At 46.6% G+C, this 19619-nt stretch overlaps 1 protein-coding gene across 15 annotated transcripts in view; it reads right to left on the bottom strand.

Annotated features, from left to right (window-relative positions):
• Positions 1–19619, bottom strand: part of ptprfa (protein tyrosine phosphatase receptor type Fa) — a 346903-nt gene that overhangs the window by 58726 nt on the left and 268558 nt on the right. For all 15 annotated transcript variants that reach the window (XM_052461048.1, XM_052461037.1, XM_052461059.1 and 12 more), the window contains one exon: positions 17828–18037. In XM_052461048.1, the coding sequence (XP_052317008.1) occupies positions 17828–18037 (210 nt within the window). The remainder of the gene's footprint in view (positions 1–17827; positions 18038–19619) is intronic.

Genomic DNA, 19619 nt, shown 5'->3' with positions numbered 1-19619 from the left:
ACAGAGTTCTATATAGCTCTGCCTTGACCCTATCCTATACAGAGTTCTATATAGCTCTGCCTTGGCCCTGACCTATACAGAGTTCTATATAGCTCTGCCTTGGCCCTGTCCTATACAGAGTTCTCTATAGCTCTGCCTTGGCCCTGACCTATACAGAGTTCTATATAGCTCTGCCTTGGCCCTGTCCTATACAGAGTTCTCTATAGCTCTGCCTTGGCCCTGTCCTATACAGAGTTCTCTATAGCTCTGCCTTGGCCCTGTCCTATACAGAGTTCTCTATAGCTCTGCCTTGGCCCTGTCCTATACAGAGTTCTCTATAGCTCTGCCTTGGCCCTGTCCTATACAGAGTTCTCTATAGCTCTGCCTTGGCCCTGTCCTATACAGAGTTCTATATAGCTCTGCCTTGGCCCTGTCCTATACAGAGTTCTCTATAGCTCTGCCTTGGCCCTGTCCTATACAGAGTTCTCTATAGCTCTGCCTTGGCCCTGTCCTATACAGAGTTCTATATAGCTCTGCCTTGGCCCTGTCCTATACAGAGTTCTATATAGCTCTGCCTTGGCCCTGTCCTATAGAGAGTTCTATATAGCTCTGCCTTGGCCCTGTCCTATAGAGAGTTCTATAGCTCTGCCTTGGCCCTGTCCTATACAGAGTTCTCTATAGCTCTGCCTTGGCCCTGTCCTATACAGAGTTCTCTATAGCTCTGCCTTGGCCCTGTCCTATACAGAGTTCTATATCCTATACAGCTCTGCCTTGGCCCTGTCCTATACAGAGAGCTCTCTGGCCCTGTCCTATACAGAGCTCTGCTCTGCCTTGGCCCTGTCCTATACAGAGTTCTATATAGCTCTGCCTTGACCCTATCAGAGTTCTCTATAGCTCTGCCTTGGCCCTGTCCTATACAGAGTTCTATATAGCTCTGCCTTGGCCCTGACCTATACAGAGTTCTCTATAGCTCTGCCTTGGCCCTGTCCTATACAGAGTTCTCTATAGCTCTGCCTTGGCCCTGTCCTATACAGAGTTCTATATAGCTCTGCCTTGGCCCTGTCCTATACAGAGTTCTCTATAGCTCTGCCTTGGCCCTGTCCTATACAGAGTTCTCTATAGCTCTGCCTTGGCCCTGTCCTATACAGAGTTCTCTATAGCTCTGCCTTGGCCCTGTCCTATACAGAGTTCTCTATAGCTCTGCCTTGGCCCTGTCCTATACAGAGTTCTATATAGCTCTGCCTTGGCCCTGTCCTATACAGAGTTCTCTATAGCTCTGCCTTGGCCCTGTCCTATACAGAGTTCTATATAGCTCTGCCTTGGCCCTGTCCTATACAGAGTTCTCTATAGCTCTGCCTTGGCCCTGTCCTATACAGAGTTCTCTATAGCTCTGCCTTGGCCCTGTCCTATACAGAGTTCTCTATAGCTCTGCCTTGGCCCTGTCCTATACAGAGTTCTATATAGCTCTGCCTTGGCCCTGTCCTATACAGAGTTCTATATAGCTCTGCCTTGACCCTATCCTATACAGAGTTCTATATAGCTCTGCCTTGGCCCTGACCTATACAGAGTTCTATATAGCTCTGCCTTGGCCCTGTCCTATACAGAGTTCTATATAGCTCTGCCTTGACCCTATCCTATACAGAGTTCTATATAGCTCTGCCTTGGCCCTGACCTATACAGAGTTCTATATAGCTCTGCCTTGGCCCTGTCCTATACAGAGTTCTCTATAGCTCTGCCTTGGCCCTGTCCTATACAGAGTTCTATATAGCTCTGCCTTGGCCCTGTCCTATACAGAGTTCTCTGTAGCTCTGCCTTGGCCCTGTCCTATACAGAGTTCTATATAGCTCTGCCTTGGCCCTGTCCTATACAGAGTTCGCTATAGCTCTGCCTTGGCCCTGTCCTATACAGAGTTCTCTATAGCTCTGCCTTGGCCCTGTCCTATACAGAGTTCTATATAGCTCTGCCTTGGCCCTGTCCTATACAGAGTTCTCTATAGCTCTGCCTTGGCCCTGTCCTATACAGAGTTCTCTATAGCTCTGCCTTGACCCTGTCCTATACAGAGTTCTCTATAGCTCTGCCTTGGCCCTGTCCTATACAGAGTTCTATATAGCTCTGCCTTGGCCCTGTCCTATACAGAGTTCTCTATAGCTCTGCCTTGGCCCTGTCCTATACAGAGTTCTCTATAGCTCTGCCTTGGCCCTGTCCTATACAGAGTTCTATATAGCTCTGCCTTGGCCCTGTCCTATACAGAGTTCTCTATAGCTCTGCCTTGGCCCTGTCCTATACAGAGTTCTATATAGCTCTGCCTTGGCCCTGTCCTATACAGAGTTCTCTATAGCTCTGCCTTGGCCCTGTCCTATACAGAGTTCTCTATAGCTCTGCCTTGGCCCTGTCCTATACAGAGTTCTATATAGCTCTGCCTTGGCCCTGTCCTATACAGAGTTCTCTATAGCTCTGCCTTGGCCCTGTCCTATACAGAGTTCTCTATAGCTCTGCCTTGGCCCTGTCCTATACAGAGTTCTATATAGCTCTGCCTTGGCCCTGTCCTATACAGAGTTCTATATAGCTCTGCCTTGGCCCTGTCCTATACAGAGTTCTATATAGCTCTGCCTTGGCCCTGTCCTATACAGAGTTCTATATAGCTCTGCCTTGGCCCTGTCCTATACAGAGTTCTCTATAGCTCTGCCTTGGCCCTGTCCTATACAGAGTTCTATATAGCTCTGCCTTGGCCCTGTCCTATACAGAGTTCTATATAGCTCTGCCTTGACCCTATCCTATACAGAGTTCTATATAGCTCTGCCTTGGCCCTGACCTATACAGAGTTCTATATAGCTCTGCCTTGGCCCTGTCCTATACAGAGTTCTCTATAGCTCTGCCTTGGCCCTGTCCTATACAGAGTTCTATATAGCTCTGCCTTGGCCCTGTCCTATACAGAGTTCTCTGTAGCTCTGCCTTGGCCCTGTCCTATACAGAGTTCTATATAGCTCTGCCTTGGCCCTGTCCTATACAGAGTTCTCTATAGCTCTGCCTTGGCCCTGTCCTATACAGAGTTCTCTATAGCTCTGCCTTGGCCCTGTCCTATACAGAGTTCTATATAGCTCTGCCTTGGCCCTGTCCTATACAGAGTTCTCTATAGCTCTGCCTTGGCCCTGTCCTATACAGAGTTCTCTATAGCTCTGCCTTGACCCTGTCCTATACAGAGTTCTCTATAGCTCTGCCTTGGCCCTGTCCTATACAGAGTTCTATATAGCTCTGCCTTGGCCCTGTCCTATACAGAGTTCTCTATAGCTCTGCCTTGGCCCTGTCCTATACAGAGTTCTCTATAGCTCTGCCTTGGCCCTGTCCTATACAGAGTTCTATATAGCTCTGCCTTGGCCCTGTCCTATACAGAGTTCTCTATAGCTCTGCCTTGGCCCTGTCCTATAGAGAGTTCTATATAGCTCTGCCTTGGCCCTGTCCTATACAGAGTTCTCTATAGCTCTGCCTTGGCCCTGTCCTATACAGAGTTCTCTATAGCTCTGCCTTGGCCCTGTCCTATACAGAGTTCTCTATAGCTCTGCCTTGGCCCTGTCCTATACAGAGTTCTATATAGCTCTGCCTTGGCCCTGTCCTATACAGAGTTCTATATAGCTCTGCTTTGACCCTATCCTATACAGAGTTCTATATAGCTCTGCCTTGGCCCTGACCTATACAGAGTTCTATATAGCTCTGCCTTGGCCCTGTCCTATACAGAGTTCTCTGTAGCTCTGCCTTGGCCCTGTCCTATACAGAGTTCTATATAGCTCTGCCTTGGCCCTGTCCTATACAGAGTTCTCTATAGCTCTGCCTTGGCCCTGTCCTATACAGAGTTCTCTATAGCTCTGCCTTGGCCCTGTCCTATACAGAGTTCTATATAGCTCTGTCTTGGCCCTGTCCTATACAGAGTTCTCTATAGCTCTGCCTTGGCCCTGTCCTATACAGAGTTCTCTATAGCTCTGCCTTGGCCCTGTCCTATACAGAGTTCTCTATAGCTCTGCCTTGGCCCTGTCCTATACAGAGTTCTCTATAGCTCTGCCTTGGCCCTGTCCTATACAGAGTTCTCTATAGCTCTGCCTTGGCCCTGTCCTATACAGAGTTCTCTATAGCTCTGCCTTGGCCCTGACCTATACAGAGTTCTATATAGCTCTGCCTTGGTCCTGACCTATACAGAGTTCTATATAGCACTGCCTTGGCCCTGTCCTATACAGAGTTCTATATAGCTCTGCCTTGGCCCTGTCCTATACAGAGTTCTATATAGCTCTGCCTTGGCCCTGTCCTATACAGAGTTCTCTATAGCTCTGCCTTGGCCCTGTCCTATACAGAGTTCTCTATAGCTCTGCCTTGGCCCTGTCCTATACAGAGTTCTCTATAGCTCTGCCTTGGCCCTGTCCTATATAGAGTTCTATATAGCACTGCCTCAGCTCTAATCTAACACTGTGTCTGATGGAGCCTTACATCAGCCAGCCATCTGCTGAAGGAGAGAGAGGCGTATTTATAGCTAGCTCCATTCTTTTATAGAGTAAAACTTCCCCAACCTGTCAGCCAGAACACAAAGTGACAACAAGCGCAGTGACTTTAATTGAATTAAGACTTGCAAATTGATCAATTTAACATTATTATGTGATGCCAGAATCAAGCCAAGCCATACCCCTTGTACCCACTCTCTCTCTGCAAACAACTTCATCAAGGTGAAAAGGGATATGTGGTAGAGAGAGAGAACGGAGAGAGAGAGAGAACGATGAGAGAGAGAGAGAATGGAGAGAGAGAAAGAGAACGATGAGAGAGAGAATGGAGTGAGAGAAAGAGAGAACAGAGAGAGAGAGAACGATGAGAGAGAGAAAGAGAGAGAACGGAGCGAGAGAGAGAGAATGGAGAAAGAGAGAGAGCATAGAGAGAGAGAGAGCACAGAGAGAGAGAGAGAGAACAGAGAGAGAGAGAGAGAACGGAGAGAGAGCGAGAACGATGAGAGAGAGAGAGAATGGAGAGAGAGAAAGAGAACGATGAGAGAGAGAATGGAGTGAGAGAAAGAGAGAACAGAGAGAGAGAGAACGATGAGAGAGAGAAAGAGAGAGAACGGAGCGAGAGAGAGAGAATGGAGAAAGAGAGAGAGCATAGAGAGAGAGAGAGAGCACAGAGAGAGAGAGAGAACGGAGAGAGAGAGAGAGAGAGAGAGAACAGAGAGAGAGAGAGCAAGAGAGAGAGAGAGGGAGAACGGAGAGAGAGAGAGAGAGAGAACAGAGAGAGAGAGAATGGAGAGAGAGAGAGCAAGAGAGAGAGAATAGAGATTTCCATTTCCAAGAAAATGTGCTCATCTGTTGGGACACAAATGAGCACTACCTTTTTACCTTTATTTTACTAGGCAAATCAGTTAAGAACAAATTCTTATTTTCAATGACGGCCTAGGAACAGTGGGTTTTGGAACGACAGATTTTGTAGCTTGTCAGCTTGGGGATTTGAACTTGCAACCTTTCGGTTACTAGTCCAATGCTCTAACCGCTAGGCTACCCTACCGCCCTGATCTAAGGAGCACACGAGGGGACAGCTTTATTAACTGTCTTCATCTCCCCATAGAAACAACAGTGACAGCACTGTCAACAAAAACGGAAGGGATCTGTTGCAGCTCTGTAGAAGCCTGGGTCTGTACTTTGTCAATGGTAGGTTACGAAGGGACTCTTTGGGGAGATTCACCTATTGCTCACCTCTTGGCCACAGTACAGTAGACTATATGATCACAGACATTGATCCTTTCTCTCTCAGCTCATTCACTGTCAAGCCACTAACACCTCTGTCTGATCACAGCCAAATTACGTTGTTCCCCAAAAGAACAGACATGGAAACAACCAGACATTCACAGCCCAGTGAGCTGTACAACATCAGAAATTGATACAGATGGGCCCAAAACAGCACAGAAGAATAGCAGAAAGCAACCTGTAGCCAAACTATCCAAACAGTCTCAGATAACTTTCTGGATACCACATCCACTCACAGTAAAGAAGGCATCAATCTAGCATCAACTATATATTCAGGCAAATGGAAAAAGAATCACAATTGAAATTGATAAAAAACTAAACAAAAAAAGATCACAGATGACAACTGGTTTGATGCAGATTGTAAAATTATAAGGAAAAAACTTAGAACACTATCCAACCAAAAGCACAGAGACCCAAATAATGGTGAATTACGCCTTCATTACTGTGATACTTTAAAACTCTATAAACATAACACTCAGAACCAAAAAGGCACAGTACAACAGCAAGCAGCTGACACTAATTGAGGAGTCCATAAACACAAACAACGTCTGGCAAAATTGGAAAAAAATAAATAAATCTAAACAAGCGGAATTAGCGATACAAAATGGTGACATATGGACAACCCATTTTAAAACACTCTACAACGCCGTCCAAATGGACACAAACACAGAACAACGACAAATTCATGAGAAGTTGAATGGATTAGAAAAAGCTATAAAGGACAATAAAAATCAATTGGACTCCCCCATTACTGACCAGCAGCTCTATAAGAAACTTCAGGCTCTCAAATTTAAAAAAGCATGTGGACCTGATGGTATCCTAAATGAGATGCTCAAACTCACTAGTGCAAAATTTCAATTGGCTATATTAAAACTCTTTAATTTGATCCTGAGTGTAGGTTATTTCCCTGGCATCTGGAATCAAGGACTCATAACCCCAATCTTTAAAAAACGGATACAAATTTGACCCTAACAATTACAGAGGCATTTGTGTGAACAGTAACCTGGGGAAGATTTTCTGTAGTAGTATACATGTAAGAGTTCTAAACTTCCTTAAAAGCACAATGTCTTGAGTAAAAGCCAAATTGGATTTAAACCAAAAGATAGATAAACATGTCCACCAAAATAATACTAAAATATACGCTTGCTTTATCGACTTCCAAAAAGCATGTGATTCTATTTGGCATACAGGACTGTTCTACAAAAGTTATTGAAAGTGGTGTAGGAGGTAAAACATATGACAATTAAATCAATGTATACTGGCAATACGTGCAGCATTAAAATTGGCAAGACAATAACATAATTCTTTAACCAGGGGCGGGGCCTTCGTCAGGGTTGCAATCTGAGCCCTGCACTCTTCAATATTTCCATCAACGAATTGGCCACTATTCTAGAAAAATCCTCAGCCCCTGGTGTTAGTCTCCACAATTCAGAAGTTAAATGCCTACTCTTCACAGATGACCTATGCCTGCTGTCACCCACAGCACATGGCCTACAGCAGAGCCTGGACCTGCTAGAGCAGTACTGCCAGACCTGGGCCCTGGCAGTAAACCCCACAGCACAAAGGCCTACAGCAGAGCCTGGACCTGCTAGAGCAGTACTGCCAGACCTGGGCCCTGGCAGTAAACCCCAAAATGACTAAAATAATGATTTTCCAGAGAAGATCCAGATCTCAGGGAATTAGACCAAAGTTCTCAATTGGTACAAAATATATAGAGTACTGCACACACTAAAATGACTTAGATTTAAAAAATAAGTTCAACTGGACACCTTAATGAGGCAGTGAATGAACTGAGAGAGAAAGCACGCAGGGCATTCTATGGCATTAAAAAGCACATTCAAGTTGAAATGCCTATTAAAATTTGGCTAAAACTAATTGAATATGTCATTGAACCAATTGCACTTTATGGCAGCGAGGTGTGAGGTCCACTTTATGGCAGCGAGGTGTGGGGTCCACTTTATGGCAGCGAGGTGTGAGGTCCACTTTATGGCAGCGAGGTGTAGGGTCCACTTTATGGCAGCGAGGTGTGGGGTCCACTTTATGGCAGCGAGGTGTGGGGTCCACTTTATGGCAGCGAGGTGTGGGGTCCACTTTATGGCAGCGAGGTGTGGGGTCCACTTTATGGCAGCGAGGTGTGGGGTCCACTTTATGGCAGCGAGGTGTGAGGTCCACTTTATGGCAGCGAGGTGTAGGGTCCACTTTATGGCAGCGAGGTGTGGGGTCCACTTTATGGCAGCGAGGTGTGGGGTCCACTTTATGGCAGCGAGGTGTGGGGTCCACTTTATGGCAGCGAGGTGTGGGGTCCACTTTATGGCAGCGAGGTGTGAGGTCCACTTTATGGCAGCGAGGTGTGGGGTCCACTTTATGGCAGCGAGGTGTGGGGTCCACTTTATGGCAGCGAGGTGTGGGGTCCACTTTATGGCAGCGAGGTGTGGGGTCCACTTTATGGCAGCGAGGTGTGGGGTCCACTTTATGGCAGTGAGGTGTGGGGTCCACTTTATGGCAGTGAGGTGTGGGGTCCACTTTATGGCAGCGAGGTGTGGGGTCCACTTTATGGCAGTGAGGTGTGGGGTCCACTTTATGGCAGCGAGGTGTGGGGTCCACTTTATGGCAGCGAGGTGTGGGGTCCACTTTATGGCAGCGAGGTGTGGGGTCCACTTTATGGCAGCGAGGTGTGGGGTCCACTTTATGGCAGTGAGGTGTGGGGTCCACTTTATGGCAGCGAGGTGTGGGGTCCACTTTATGGCAGCGAGGTGTGGGGTCCACTTTATGGCAGCGAGGTGTGGGGTCCACTTTATGGCAGCGAGGTGTGGGGTCCACTTTATGGCAGCGAGGTGTGGGGTCCACTTTATGGCAGCGAGGTGTGGGGTCCACTTTATGGCAGCGAGGTGTGGGGTCCACTTTATGGCAGCGAGATGTGGGGTCCACTTTATGGCAGCGAGGTGTGGGGTCCACTTTATGGCAGCGAGGTGTGGGGTCCACTTTATGGCAGCGAGGTGTGGGGTCCACTTTATGGCAGCGAGGTGTGGGGTCCACTTTATGGCAGCGAGGTGTGGGGTCCACTTTATGGCAGCGAGGTGTGGGGTCCACTTTATGGCAGCGAGGTGTGGGGTCCACTTTATGGCAGCGAGGTGTGGGGTCCACTTTATGGCAGCGAGGTGTGGGGTCCACTTTATGGCAGCGAGATGTGGGGTCCACTTTATGGCAGCGAGGTGTGGGGTCCACTTTATGGCAGCGAGGTGTGGGGTCCACTTTATGGCAGCGAGGTGTGGGGTCCACTTTATGGCAGCGAGGTGAGGGGTCCACTTTATGGCAGCGAGATGTGGGGTCCACTTTATGGCAGCGAGGTGTGGGGTCCACTTTATGGCAGCGAGGTGTGGGGTCCACTTTATGGCAGCGAGGTGTGGGGTCCACTTTATGGCAGCGAGGTGTGGGGTCCACTTTATGGCAGCGAGGTGTGGGGTCCACTTGCAAAACAAGATTTCATCAAATGGGACAAACACCCCATTGAAACCCTGCATGCAGAGTTCTGTAAGATTCTCCTACATGTCCAGAGGGAAAACTATAAACAATGCATGCAGGGCAGAATGAGGCCAATATCCACTAATAATAAAAACTAAAAAAAGAGCAATTAAGTTTTGGAAACATCTAAAATACAGTGACCCCCTCTCATATCACTAACAAGCCCTAAAATGCCAAGAACTGAGCAAAGAAAATAGTCCCCTCATCCAGCTGGTCCTGGGGCTGAGTTCACCTGTTCTACTAACACACTGAAGCCTCAGGACCAGAACATCCAATCAATCAGGATAAACCAAATTACAACACAGTCAAAACAAAACTATATTGCTTATTGGGAAACACAAGAACAAACACAAAGCAAAATGCAGTGCTATCTGGCCCTAAATCGACAGTACACTGTGGATAAATATTTGACCATGGTTACTGATCAAAACCTTAGAAAAACCGTGACAATGTACAAGCTCAGTGAGCACAGCCTTGCCATTGAGAAGGGGTAGACACAGGAAAACCTGACTCCCTGTAGAGGAAAGGCCTTGCAACCACTGCACCACAGCAGAACCTGAGACGGAGCTGCATTTCCTGACAAAATGTAAAAAATATAAAACAATTAGAGAGTGTCATTTCCCCAAATTTGAAACCCTTATTCAAAGACCTCTTTGATGAGAGTAGGCTACCCGTCCTGTTGGGGGAGGACGCAGAGAGCTGTGGGTTGGCAGCGCACTACATTGCTGTCTGCCATAAGTCGAGGGACAGTGTCTGACAGACTAATCAACCTGCACATGTCCTCTACTGTATACTTATTGTTATTGTTGAATGTATGGTTATTTTGACACTTGGGTATTGTTGTTAATGTTGTCCAGTTGACAATTTTGATTCTCATTTTTATATTGTAAATATCAAAAATAACATTGTCACGTCATGCCAATAAAGCAAATTGAATTGAGAGAGAGAGAACAGAGAGAGAGAGAGAGAGAGAGAGAGAGAGAGAGAGAGAGAGAGAGAGAGAGAGAGAGAGAGAGAGAGAGAGAGAGAGAACGGAGAGAGAACGGAGAGAGAGAACGGAGAGAGAGAGCAAAAGAGAGAGCAAGAGAGAGAGAACAGAATAGAGAGATTGGAAAGAGAGTGAGCGGAAGAGAAAGAGTGAGAGCAAGAGAGAGAGCGAGAACGGGAGAGAGAGAGAGAGAGAGAGAGAGAGAGAGAGAGAGAGAGAGAGAGAGAGAGAGAGAGAGAGAGAGAGAGAGAGAAGGAAATAGTTGCTGCCTTCCTTGAAAATGTGTGACGGAACACCTTTTTTAATATGGTTTTAATTGCCTTTAAAAAAAACATTAGCTGACAAAGACGTTCATTCCAGAGAGGTAAAAACACAGAGCACTGCAGCCACTACACAGCCTAACCTGATTACTATGGTGGCAAAGAGGTGGCCTGGAGGGAGGTACAGCCTACTAAGTGCTGATGCAGATGAAGCTACACACTCTGAGTCTGAGTGTGTACAAGAGTAGGAATTATCACATTTAAGTATGAACAAACACCTGCTACGAGCAGATAAACAAACTCCAAATCCTGCCCCATCCACCACCGCCCACTCACACCTGCTCCTTGGTTGTTAAGTCCCCCTCGTTCCTCTTCACCCCAGACCCTGAGTGAGTTATTTTCAGCCTGTGTTGCTCTCCCCTTCTCCTGCTCTTCCCTCCTCTCCCCTGCCATGTGAAGTAGTGAGGCTGTGATCTAGCTTAATGATGCCAGTGAGACAGGGAGAGTTGGCCCTGGGTTCTCCGCTGGCTTCCAGAGGGCGTGGTGGAAGGTGTCATCTTTATCGGAATTGTCTTTAGAGGCCGCTGATGCATATCCTCCCCTGCACTAGTCACGCTCCCTGGTCACAGCAGGGACTACACACAAAGACGCAGTCTACTCCTTCTATACTTGCTCCATCTTTACCTCTCCCTCTCTCCACCTCCACCTCTCCCTCTCTCCACCTCCCCCTCTCTCTACCATTACCTCTCTCTACCTCTCTCATCCTCTACCTCTCTCCTCTCTCCACCTCTACCTCTCCACCTCTCCCACTCTCTACCTCTCCCACTCTCTACCTCTCCCACTCTCTACCTCTCCCACTCTCCACCTCCCCCTCTCTCTACCATTACCTCTCTCTACCTCTCTCATCCTCTACCTTTCTCCTCTCTCCACCTCTCCCACTCTCTACCTCTCCCACTCTCTACCTCTCCACCTCTCCCACTCTCTACCTCTCCCACTCTCTACCTCTCCCACTCTCTACCTCTCCCACTCTCCACCTCTCCCACTCTCTACCTCTCCCACTCTCTACCTCTCCCACTCTCTACCTCTCCCACTCTCTACCTCTCCCACTCTCTACCACTTGTGTGTGCATCCCCTTTGCTGTCAAAGAAGTGTAACTAAAACAATTAGGCATCTGTGTTCGCAGGAGGATGCTCTCTCGTCAGCAGCATGGCATGTGGAGGGTTGGATGGACCTGTACCCATGTTTATTAACTGCCTGTGGAAATCCCATTGACTCTCACTTAGGCCATGCCTCCAGGTTTACATATGGTGGCACTAGGCAGGCCCAGTTGAGGATGAGGAAGGGAGACAGATACTCAAAATAAGAGTTATTTTTAGATTCTTCTGAATATTTCACTGCAGAATAAATTGATGTCTGGAAGTGAAATACTGAAAATATGCACCTTGCATTGCTGCAGACAGTGACAGTCATATCCTTCATAAATGAAGGAGGACTTAAAAGGGCCAAAAGGCTTTGCATTTATGCCTATATTTTATCTACATACGTATGCATATCTAAAATGAGAGAATGATATATGTTTAAGGAAAGTAGGAAGGAGTGATGCATTTCTAAAGTATTTGACTAGGGCCTGAGATGAGTCTACACACTCATTTAAGGTTAAAGGTCAAAAGGTCATGGTGCATCCCAGATTCTGATACCTGCTGAGAAAGACCTAGGGTCTTAATCGACTCAATGACCTTTTGACTCGATCACAAGATCGTTCTGTCCCTGAACAAGGCAGTTAACCCACTGTTCCTAGGCCGTCATTGGAAATAAGAATTTGTTCTTAACTGACTTGCCTAGTTAAACAAAATGTTAAAATTACATTAAAAAAATGTCAGAAACAGCCATGAATATGCTGACATCTCTAAAAACTGTTTGTGCTGAGCTCCTTTCTGATCTCTCTCTCTCTCTCTCTCTCTCTCTCTCTCTCTCTCTCTCTCTCTCTCTCTCTCTCTCTCTCTCTCTCTCTCTCTCTCTCTCTCTCTCTCTCTCTCTCTCAGTACAAAACTTTCTTAGAAAAATGGCAGCAGTCACGCCTCTTAGACACAGTGGATGGAAGCCCAAACAGAAGAGCACATTTAGATATTCTCAGAAGGGGGAAGAAACCTTGGGCTGCACTATCTGATAGAAACACACCCCATGGAATGAGTGAATAATGTACTGCCAGCGCCTCCACATTGACAAATGCTGCATAGGAACACTGTGTATTAGAGCCATATTAAAGTCAGAGAAAAACAGAGTTGATGTAGGGAAGGGAATGAGAGAAGACCGAGGAGTGCATAGGGAGGGGTGAATATAGTCTTTATATTCCATTGTTTCACACATAATCATGCTTACCTCTAAAACCTAATGAAATGACAGGCAACAAAAGCTGACTGTAATGCGGGGTGGCAGTTTTGTTATTTCCCACAACACATAAAACCATAAGCAGGCTTCTTCTTCTCTCTGGATCCGCAAGCACGAATACGCACGCACGCACGTGCACACACACACACACACACACACACACACACACACACACACACACACACACACACACACACACACACACACACACACACACACACACACACACACACACACACACACACACACACACACACACACACACACACACACACACACACACACACACCCTATCTGTGACAAACAGGACAGGAGCCAGGAGACTCTGCTTATTCCCCAGGCTACAACTTATCTATATCTCTCTCTGCCTCTCTCTCTATCTGCCTCTCTCTCTCTCTGCCTCTCTCTCTCTCTGCCTCTCCCTCTCCCTCTGCCCGTATCCCTCTCCCTCTCCCTCTCCCCCTATCGCTCTCTCTCTGCCGCTATCGCTCTCTCTCTGCCCCTCTCTCTCTCTGCCTCTCCCTCTCCCCCTATCGCTCTCTCTCTGCCTCTCTGCCTCTCCCTCTCCCGCTATTGCTCTCTCTCTGCCCCTCTCTCTCTCTCCCTCTCCCTCTCCCCCTATCGCTCTCTCTCTGCCCCTCTCTCTCTCTGCCTCTCCCTCTCCCGCTATTGCTCTCTCTCTGCCCCTCTCTCTCTCTGCCTCTCCCTCTCCCCCTATCGCTCTCTCTCTGCCCCTCTCTCTCTCTCTGCCTCTCCCTCTCCCCCTATCGCTCTCTCTCTGCCCCTCTCTCTCTGCCTCTCCCTCTCCCCCTATCGCTCTCTCTCTGCCCCTCTCTCTCTCTGCCTCTCCCTCTCCCCCTATCGCTCTCTCTCTGCCCCTCTCTCTCTGCCTCTCCCTCTCCCCCTATCGCTCTCTCTCTGCCCCTCTCTCTCTCTGCCTCTCCCTCTCCCCCTATCGCTCTCTCTCTGCCCCTCTCTCTCTCTGCCTCTCCCTCTCCCCCTATCGCTCTCTCTCTGCCCCTCTCTCTCTCTGCCTCTCCCTCTCCCCCTATCGCTCTCTCTCTGCCTCTCCCTCTCCCTCTGCCCGTATCCCTCTCCCTCTCCCTCTCCCTCTGCCCCTATCGCTCTCTCTCTGCCGCTATCGCTCTCTCTCTGCCCCTCTCTCTCTCTGCCTCTCCCTCTCCCCTATCGCTCTCGCTCTGCCCCTCTCTCTCTCTCTGCCTCTCCCTCTCCCCTATCGCTCTCTCTCTGCCCCTCTCTCTCTGCCTCTCCCTCTCCCCTATCGCTCTCTCTCTGCCCCTCTCTCTCTCTGCCTCTCCCTCTCCCCCTATCGCTCTCTCTCTGCCCCTCTCTCTCTCTGCCTCTCCCTCTCCCGCTATTGCTCTCTCTCTGCCCCCTCTCTCTGCCTCTCCCTCTCCCCCTATCGCTCTCTCTCTCTCTGCCCCTCTCTCTCTGCCTCTCCCTCTCCCCTATCGCTCTCTCTCTGCCCTCTCTCTCTCTGCCTCTCCCTCTCCCCTATCGCTCTCTCTCTGCCCCTCTCTCTCTCTGCCTCTCCCTCTCCCCTATCGCTCTCTCTCTGCCCCTCTCTCTCTCTGCCTCTCCCTCTCCCCCTATCGCTCTCTCTCTGCCCCTCTCTCTCTCTGCCTCTCCCTCTCCCCCTATCGCTCTCGCTCTGCCTCCCTCGGTGTCATTTAAACATCTCTCTCTTTTTCATCCGTAAATCTCCCCTCAACTGTTACTGCTGTTCTCTTGTCTCCCTGTACTGCATATTATTGCCATGAGGCTTCCTCTACCACTCTCATCCTCCATTAGACTCCATCTCTTCTCTTTCTCTTTACCTCTTACTCTTTTCACCCCTCCATCACTCCCATACGATTCTCTCCTTTGTTGATGAAACAGACACCCTTTCTCGGCAGCGCCTCCCCTCCTTTCTTTCCCTCCTTCCATCTCTCCCTCTCTTTCCTGCTGTAAGTGATCACACTGTTTATATGGCCTGTTTCTTTTATCCAATTTCACACTTCCAGGCTATGTTTCCCAGCTATTGGAGCCACATAAAGCTGCAGTACCCTTTTCGCTCCAGCCCCCCCATCTCTCCATCAACCCTGCGATAACTATAAAGCTGAGCTCACTTCCCTGTTTTACAATGAATGTGATTAGCCTGCTATTTTCTCTGGCCAGGCTTGATTTAGATTCAACAATATGTCAATGTGCTGGCGTCACAGATCTGTTATGTGTCTGTCTGTCACTCTGCTAAACAGAAACAACTCTGTTCTTTCTCACCACAATACACAACACTACACAATGCTGTATCAAGGACCAATGTAGGAGAGCATGGGAGAAAGACTCCACGTTCTCCCCACAATGTGTTCCTTACCAAAAGATAGAAGAAGCAACTGGGCTGGCGCTGTCAAGGTCAACAGTTTAGTGCTCCAATGTTTGGAAAACAGATTTATGCTTTAAAAAAAGTATTCTAATCAACCATAACATCATGTCCAGAATACAGTAAGTTATACAGTAAATATGGGAAAGATGTTTTGCAGATGAGAAGCCGTCTGAAGTGAAGATCATGGACGCCAGTGAGTGCATCTTCTGAGGTGAATAATTACTACTGGGGTAAACAATTACTACTGGGGTGAACAATTACTACTGGGGTGAACAATTACTACTGGGGTAAACAATTACTACTGGGGTGAACAATTACTACTGGGGTGAACAATTACTACTGGGGTGAACAATTACTACTGGGGTAAACAATTACTACTGAGGGGAAACAATTACTACTGGGGTGAACAATTACTACTGGGGTGAACAATTACTACTGGGGTGAACAATTACTACTGGGGTAAACAATTACTACTGGGGTGAACAATTACTACTGGGGTGAACAATTACTACTGGGGTGAACAATTACTACTGGGGTGAACAATTACTACTGGGGTAAACAATTACTACTGGGGTGAACAATTACTACTGAGGGGAACAATTACTACTGGGGTGAACAATTACTACTGGGGTAAACAATTACTACTGGGGTGAACAATTACTACTGGGGTAAACAATTACTACTGGGGTGAACAATTACTACTGAGGGGAACAATTACTACTGGGGTGAACAATTACTACTGGGGTAAACAATTACTACTGGGGTAAACAATTACTACTGGGGTGAACAATTACTACTGGGGTGAACAATTACTACTGGGGTGAACAATTACTACTGAGGGGAACAATTACTACTGAGGGGAACAATTACTACTGGGGTGAACAATTACTACTGGGGTGAACAATTACTACTGGGGTGAACAATTACTACTGGGGTGAACAATTACTACTGGGGTGAACAATTACTACTGGGGTGAACCATTACTACTGAGGGGAACAATTACTACTGAGGGGAACAATTACTACTGAGGTGAACAATTACTACTGAGGTAAACAATTACTACTGAGGTAAACAATTACTACTGAGGGGAACAATTACTACTGAGGTGAACAATTACTACTGAGGTGAACAATTACTACTGAGGGGAACAATTACTACTGAGGTGAACAATTACTACTGAGGGGAACAATTACTACTGAGGTGAACAATTACTACTGGGGTGAACAATTACTACTGAGGTGAACAATTACTACTGAGGGGAACAATTACTACTGAGGGGAACAATTACTACTGAGGTGAACAATTACTACTGAGGGAAACAATTACTACTGAGGGGAACAATTACTACTGAGGTAAACAATTACTACTGAGGTAAACAATTACTACTGAGGGGAACAATTACTACTGAGGGGAACAATTACTACTGAGGGGAAACAATTACTACTGAGGGGAACAATTACTACTGAGGTAAACAATTACTACTGAGGGGAACAATTACTACTGAGGGGAACAATTACTACTGAGGGGAAACAATTACTACTGAGGGGAACAATTACTACTGAGGTAAACAATTACTACTGAGGTAAACAATTACTACTGAGGTAAACAATTACTACTGAGGGGAACAATTACTACTGGGGTAAACAATTACTACTGAGGTGAACAATTACTACTGAGGTGAACAATTACTACTGAGGTGAACAATTACTACTGAGGGGAACAATTACTACTGAGGTGAACAATTACTACTGAGGGGAACAATTACTACTGAGGTGAACAATTACTACTGAGGGGAACAATTACTACTGAGGGGAACAATTACTACTGAGGTGAACAATTACTACTGAGGTGAACAATTACTACTGAGGGGAACAATTACTACTGAGGGGAACAATTACTACTGAGGTGAACAATTACTACTGAGGGGAACAATTACTACTGAGGGGAACAATTACTACTGAGGGGAACAATTACTACTGAGGTGAACAATTACTACTGAAGGGAACAATTACTACTGAGGTGAACAATTACTACTGAGGTAAACAATTACTACTGGGGTGAACAATTACTACTGAGGTAAACAACTACCACCGAGGTGATTCAGTGAAATCTGACTGTGACACGGGGTCATCGTTTTTCTGTTATTCGTGCACACGTAACCATGACACACTACACAATGTGAGTTATATGGTTCTGCTGCATCGTGCAGCTTGGGGCGTGGCGGCCCCAGCGTGTGCGTTGGCCCATCCCATCTGTTACATACTGTAGCTAGCTCACTGAGAGACGAGAGGAATATCACAACCCACAACTGACTGTGTTATCATCAAATACTGGCCAGGCTGAACTGTGTGTAGAATAGACATGGCTGAGTCAACATATGACATAAATCACTACAGTAGTACGAACAGTACTAGTATGTTCAGTTTGATTCTACATGGGATGTCCATGTCTCTGGGGGCCAGTGATAATGTATGGAAGTTGTGTTTGTTTGACTACAGTATATATACAGAATAGATGAGGAGTAGTGGTTGTTACTTACAGACTCGTGGTCTTTGAGGGCAGCCAGGACGAAACAGAGGTACTGCTGCTGTCCTGGTAGAGGCTTGTTGTAGAAGCCGTTGTACTTCTTCTCGTCTCCTAGAGTGAAGGTGTCTGGCAGATTGTCCATCTTGGCAGCGATGTAGGGTCTGAGGAACTCTTGGGTCTGTCTCCTCCTTCTCAGGCTCTGGTCAGAACTAGCCTCCAGGAGCTGACATGAAGTCACAGAGATTACAGAGCACCCTATTTCATAAGTTCATATCTCGTACTGTTGTGCCCTTTAGCAAGGTTCTTAACCCCAAACTGGACAAATGGATAATAAAGTTGTGTTCAATTGTATATAAACAGTAAATACTCAGTTATATAGTACATACACATAATTTTCTTTATGCTCATAAACTGTGTCCATAGGCTACAATTAATTGTGCTTCTAGGCTCACAGGTAAAATCTCATACTGCAAATAAAGCATAGAGTAGTTAAGGTTTTATAACACCTTGGTCCTGCAGTCAGACAGACTGCTCCTCTCTCACCTCTCTCTGACCTGCAGCTGTGGTGAGAGATCACCGCTTAATTACATAGCCTCTGGTGTGTGTGTGTCTTCCTGTGTGTGTGTGTGTGTGTGTGTGTGTGTGTGTGTGTGTGTGTGTGTGTGTGTGTGTGTGTGTGTGTGTGTGTGTGTGTGTGTGTGTGTGTGTGTGTGTGTGTGTGTGTGTGTGTGTGTGTGTGTGTGTGTGTGTGTGTGTGTGTGTGCACGCACGTTTATTCCTTTGTGTGTGTGTTCCCATTTGTGTGTGTTCCCATCTGTGTGTGTGAGGGATAATTAATTTACTACCTCTGATGGAGAACTGGGGTAGATGTGTGTGTCTGTAGATTGTCTGTAGATTGTCTGTAGATTGACTCTTCAGTGGGCATCTTACTACATCTTACTACATCTATCTCTATCTATCTATCTATCTATCTATCTATCTATCTATCTATCTATCTATCTATCTATCTATCTATCTATCTATCTATCTGTCTGTCTGTCTGTCTGTCTGTCTGTGTCTGTCTCTGTCTGTCTGTCTGTCTGTCTGTCTGTCTGTCTGTCTGTCTGTCTGTCTGTCTGTCTGTCTGTCTGTCTGTCTGTCTGTTTCTGTCTCAACCCTTTCAAGGGGCTACTGCACTGCAAGCACCTCCTGGTCAAGCTAGCACAATAAACAGACAAACCGAATTACCATCGTCCCTTTGAAAACGCTGGGATATGATGCTTGAGACGTTCTACAATTCCACATTTCCTGGAAAGTCCATATTACATTGTGATGTAAACTGGCCATGTGACCTTATCCCTCTTCATCACTCTGTATTACAACGGGGAGAGGATGTACTCGGAGAGAATGTCTGAGGCATTCTACAGATTCCTAGAAAGTCAACATGACATTTTTATGTATACCACCCCTATAACCTTGTTCACCGTTGCTCGATAAAACTTTAACCAACCTACTTCATACAGAAAACACCATTTCTCTACCCTATAAAACTGCAGCAATGGCAATGATTTAGATGACAAAAGATGACAATGAGAAAGCATATCTTGCTGTCTCAATATGCTTTGTTTGTATCCAGGTATATTCATTTAACGCGCTCTTATGTTTTTGGATGTTCAAGATGCTGCCGTTTTTTTTCTGCAGACGACAGTAGATTGAGAGAAAGCTAACTCATGAGAAAACATAAGAAGGTATTGAAGCCCAAAAGGTCCACATTAATAACGGAAAACAAAAAATGCTATAGCAGCTTTTTAGGAATGTTTTAAGTG

Source organism: Oncorhynchus keta, chromosome 1 (assembly GCF_023373465.1).
Source record: "Oncorhynchus keta strain PuntledgeMale-10-30-2019 chromosome 1, Oket_V2, whole genome shotgun sequence".
Taxonomy (NCBI): Eukaryota; Metazoa; Chordata; class Actinopteri; order Salmoniformes; family Salmonidae; genus Oncorhynchus; species Oncorhynchus keta.
The sequence above is the reverse complement of the archived record's forward strand: the minus strand, read 5'-3'. Positions and strand labels throughout refer to the sequence as shown.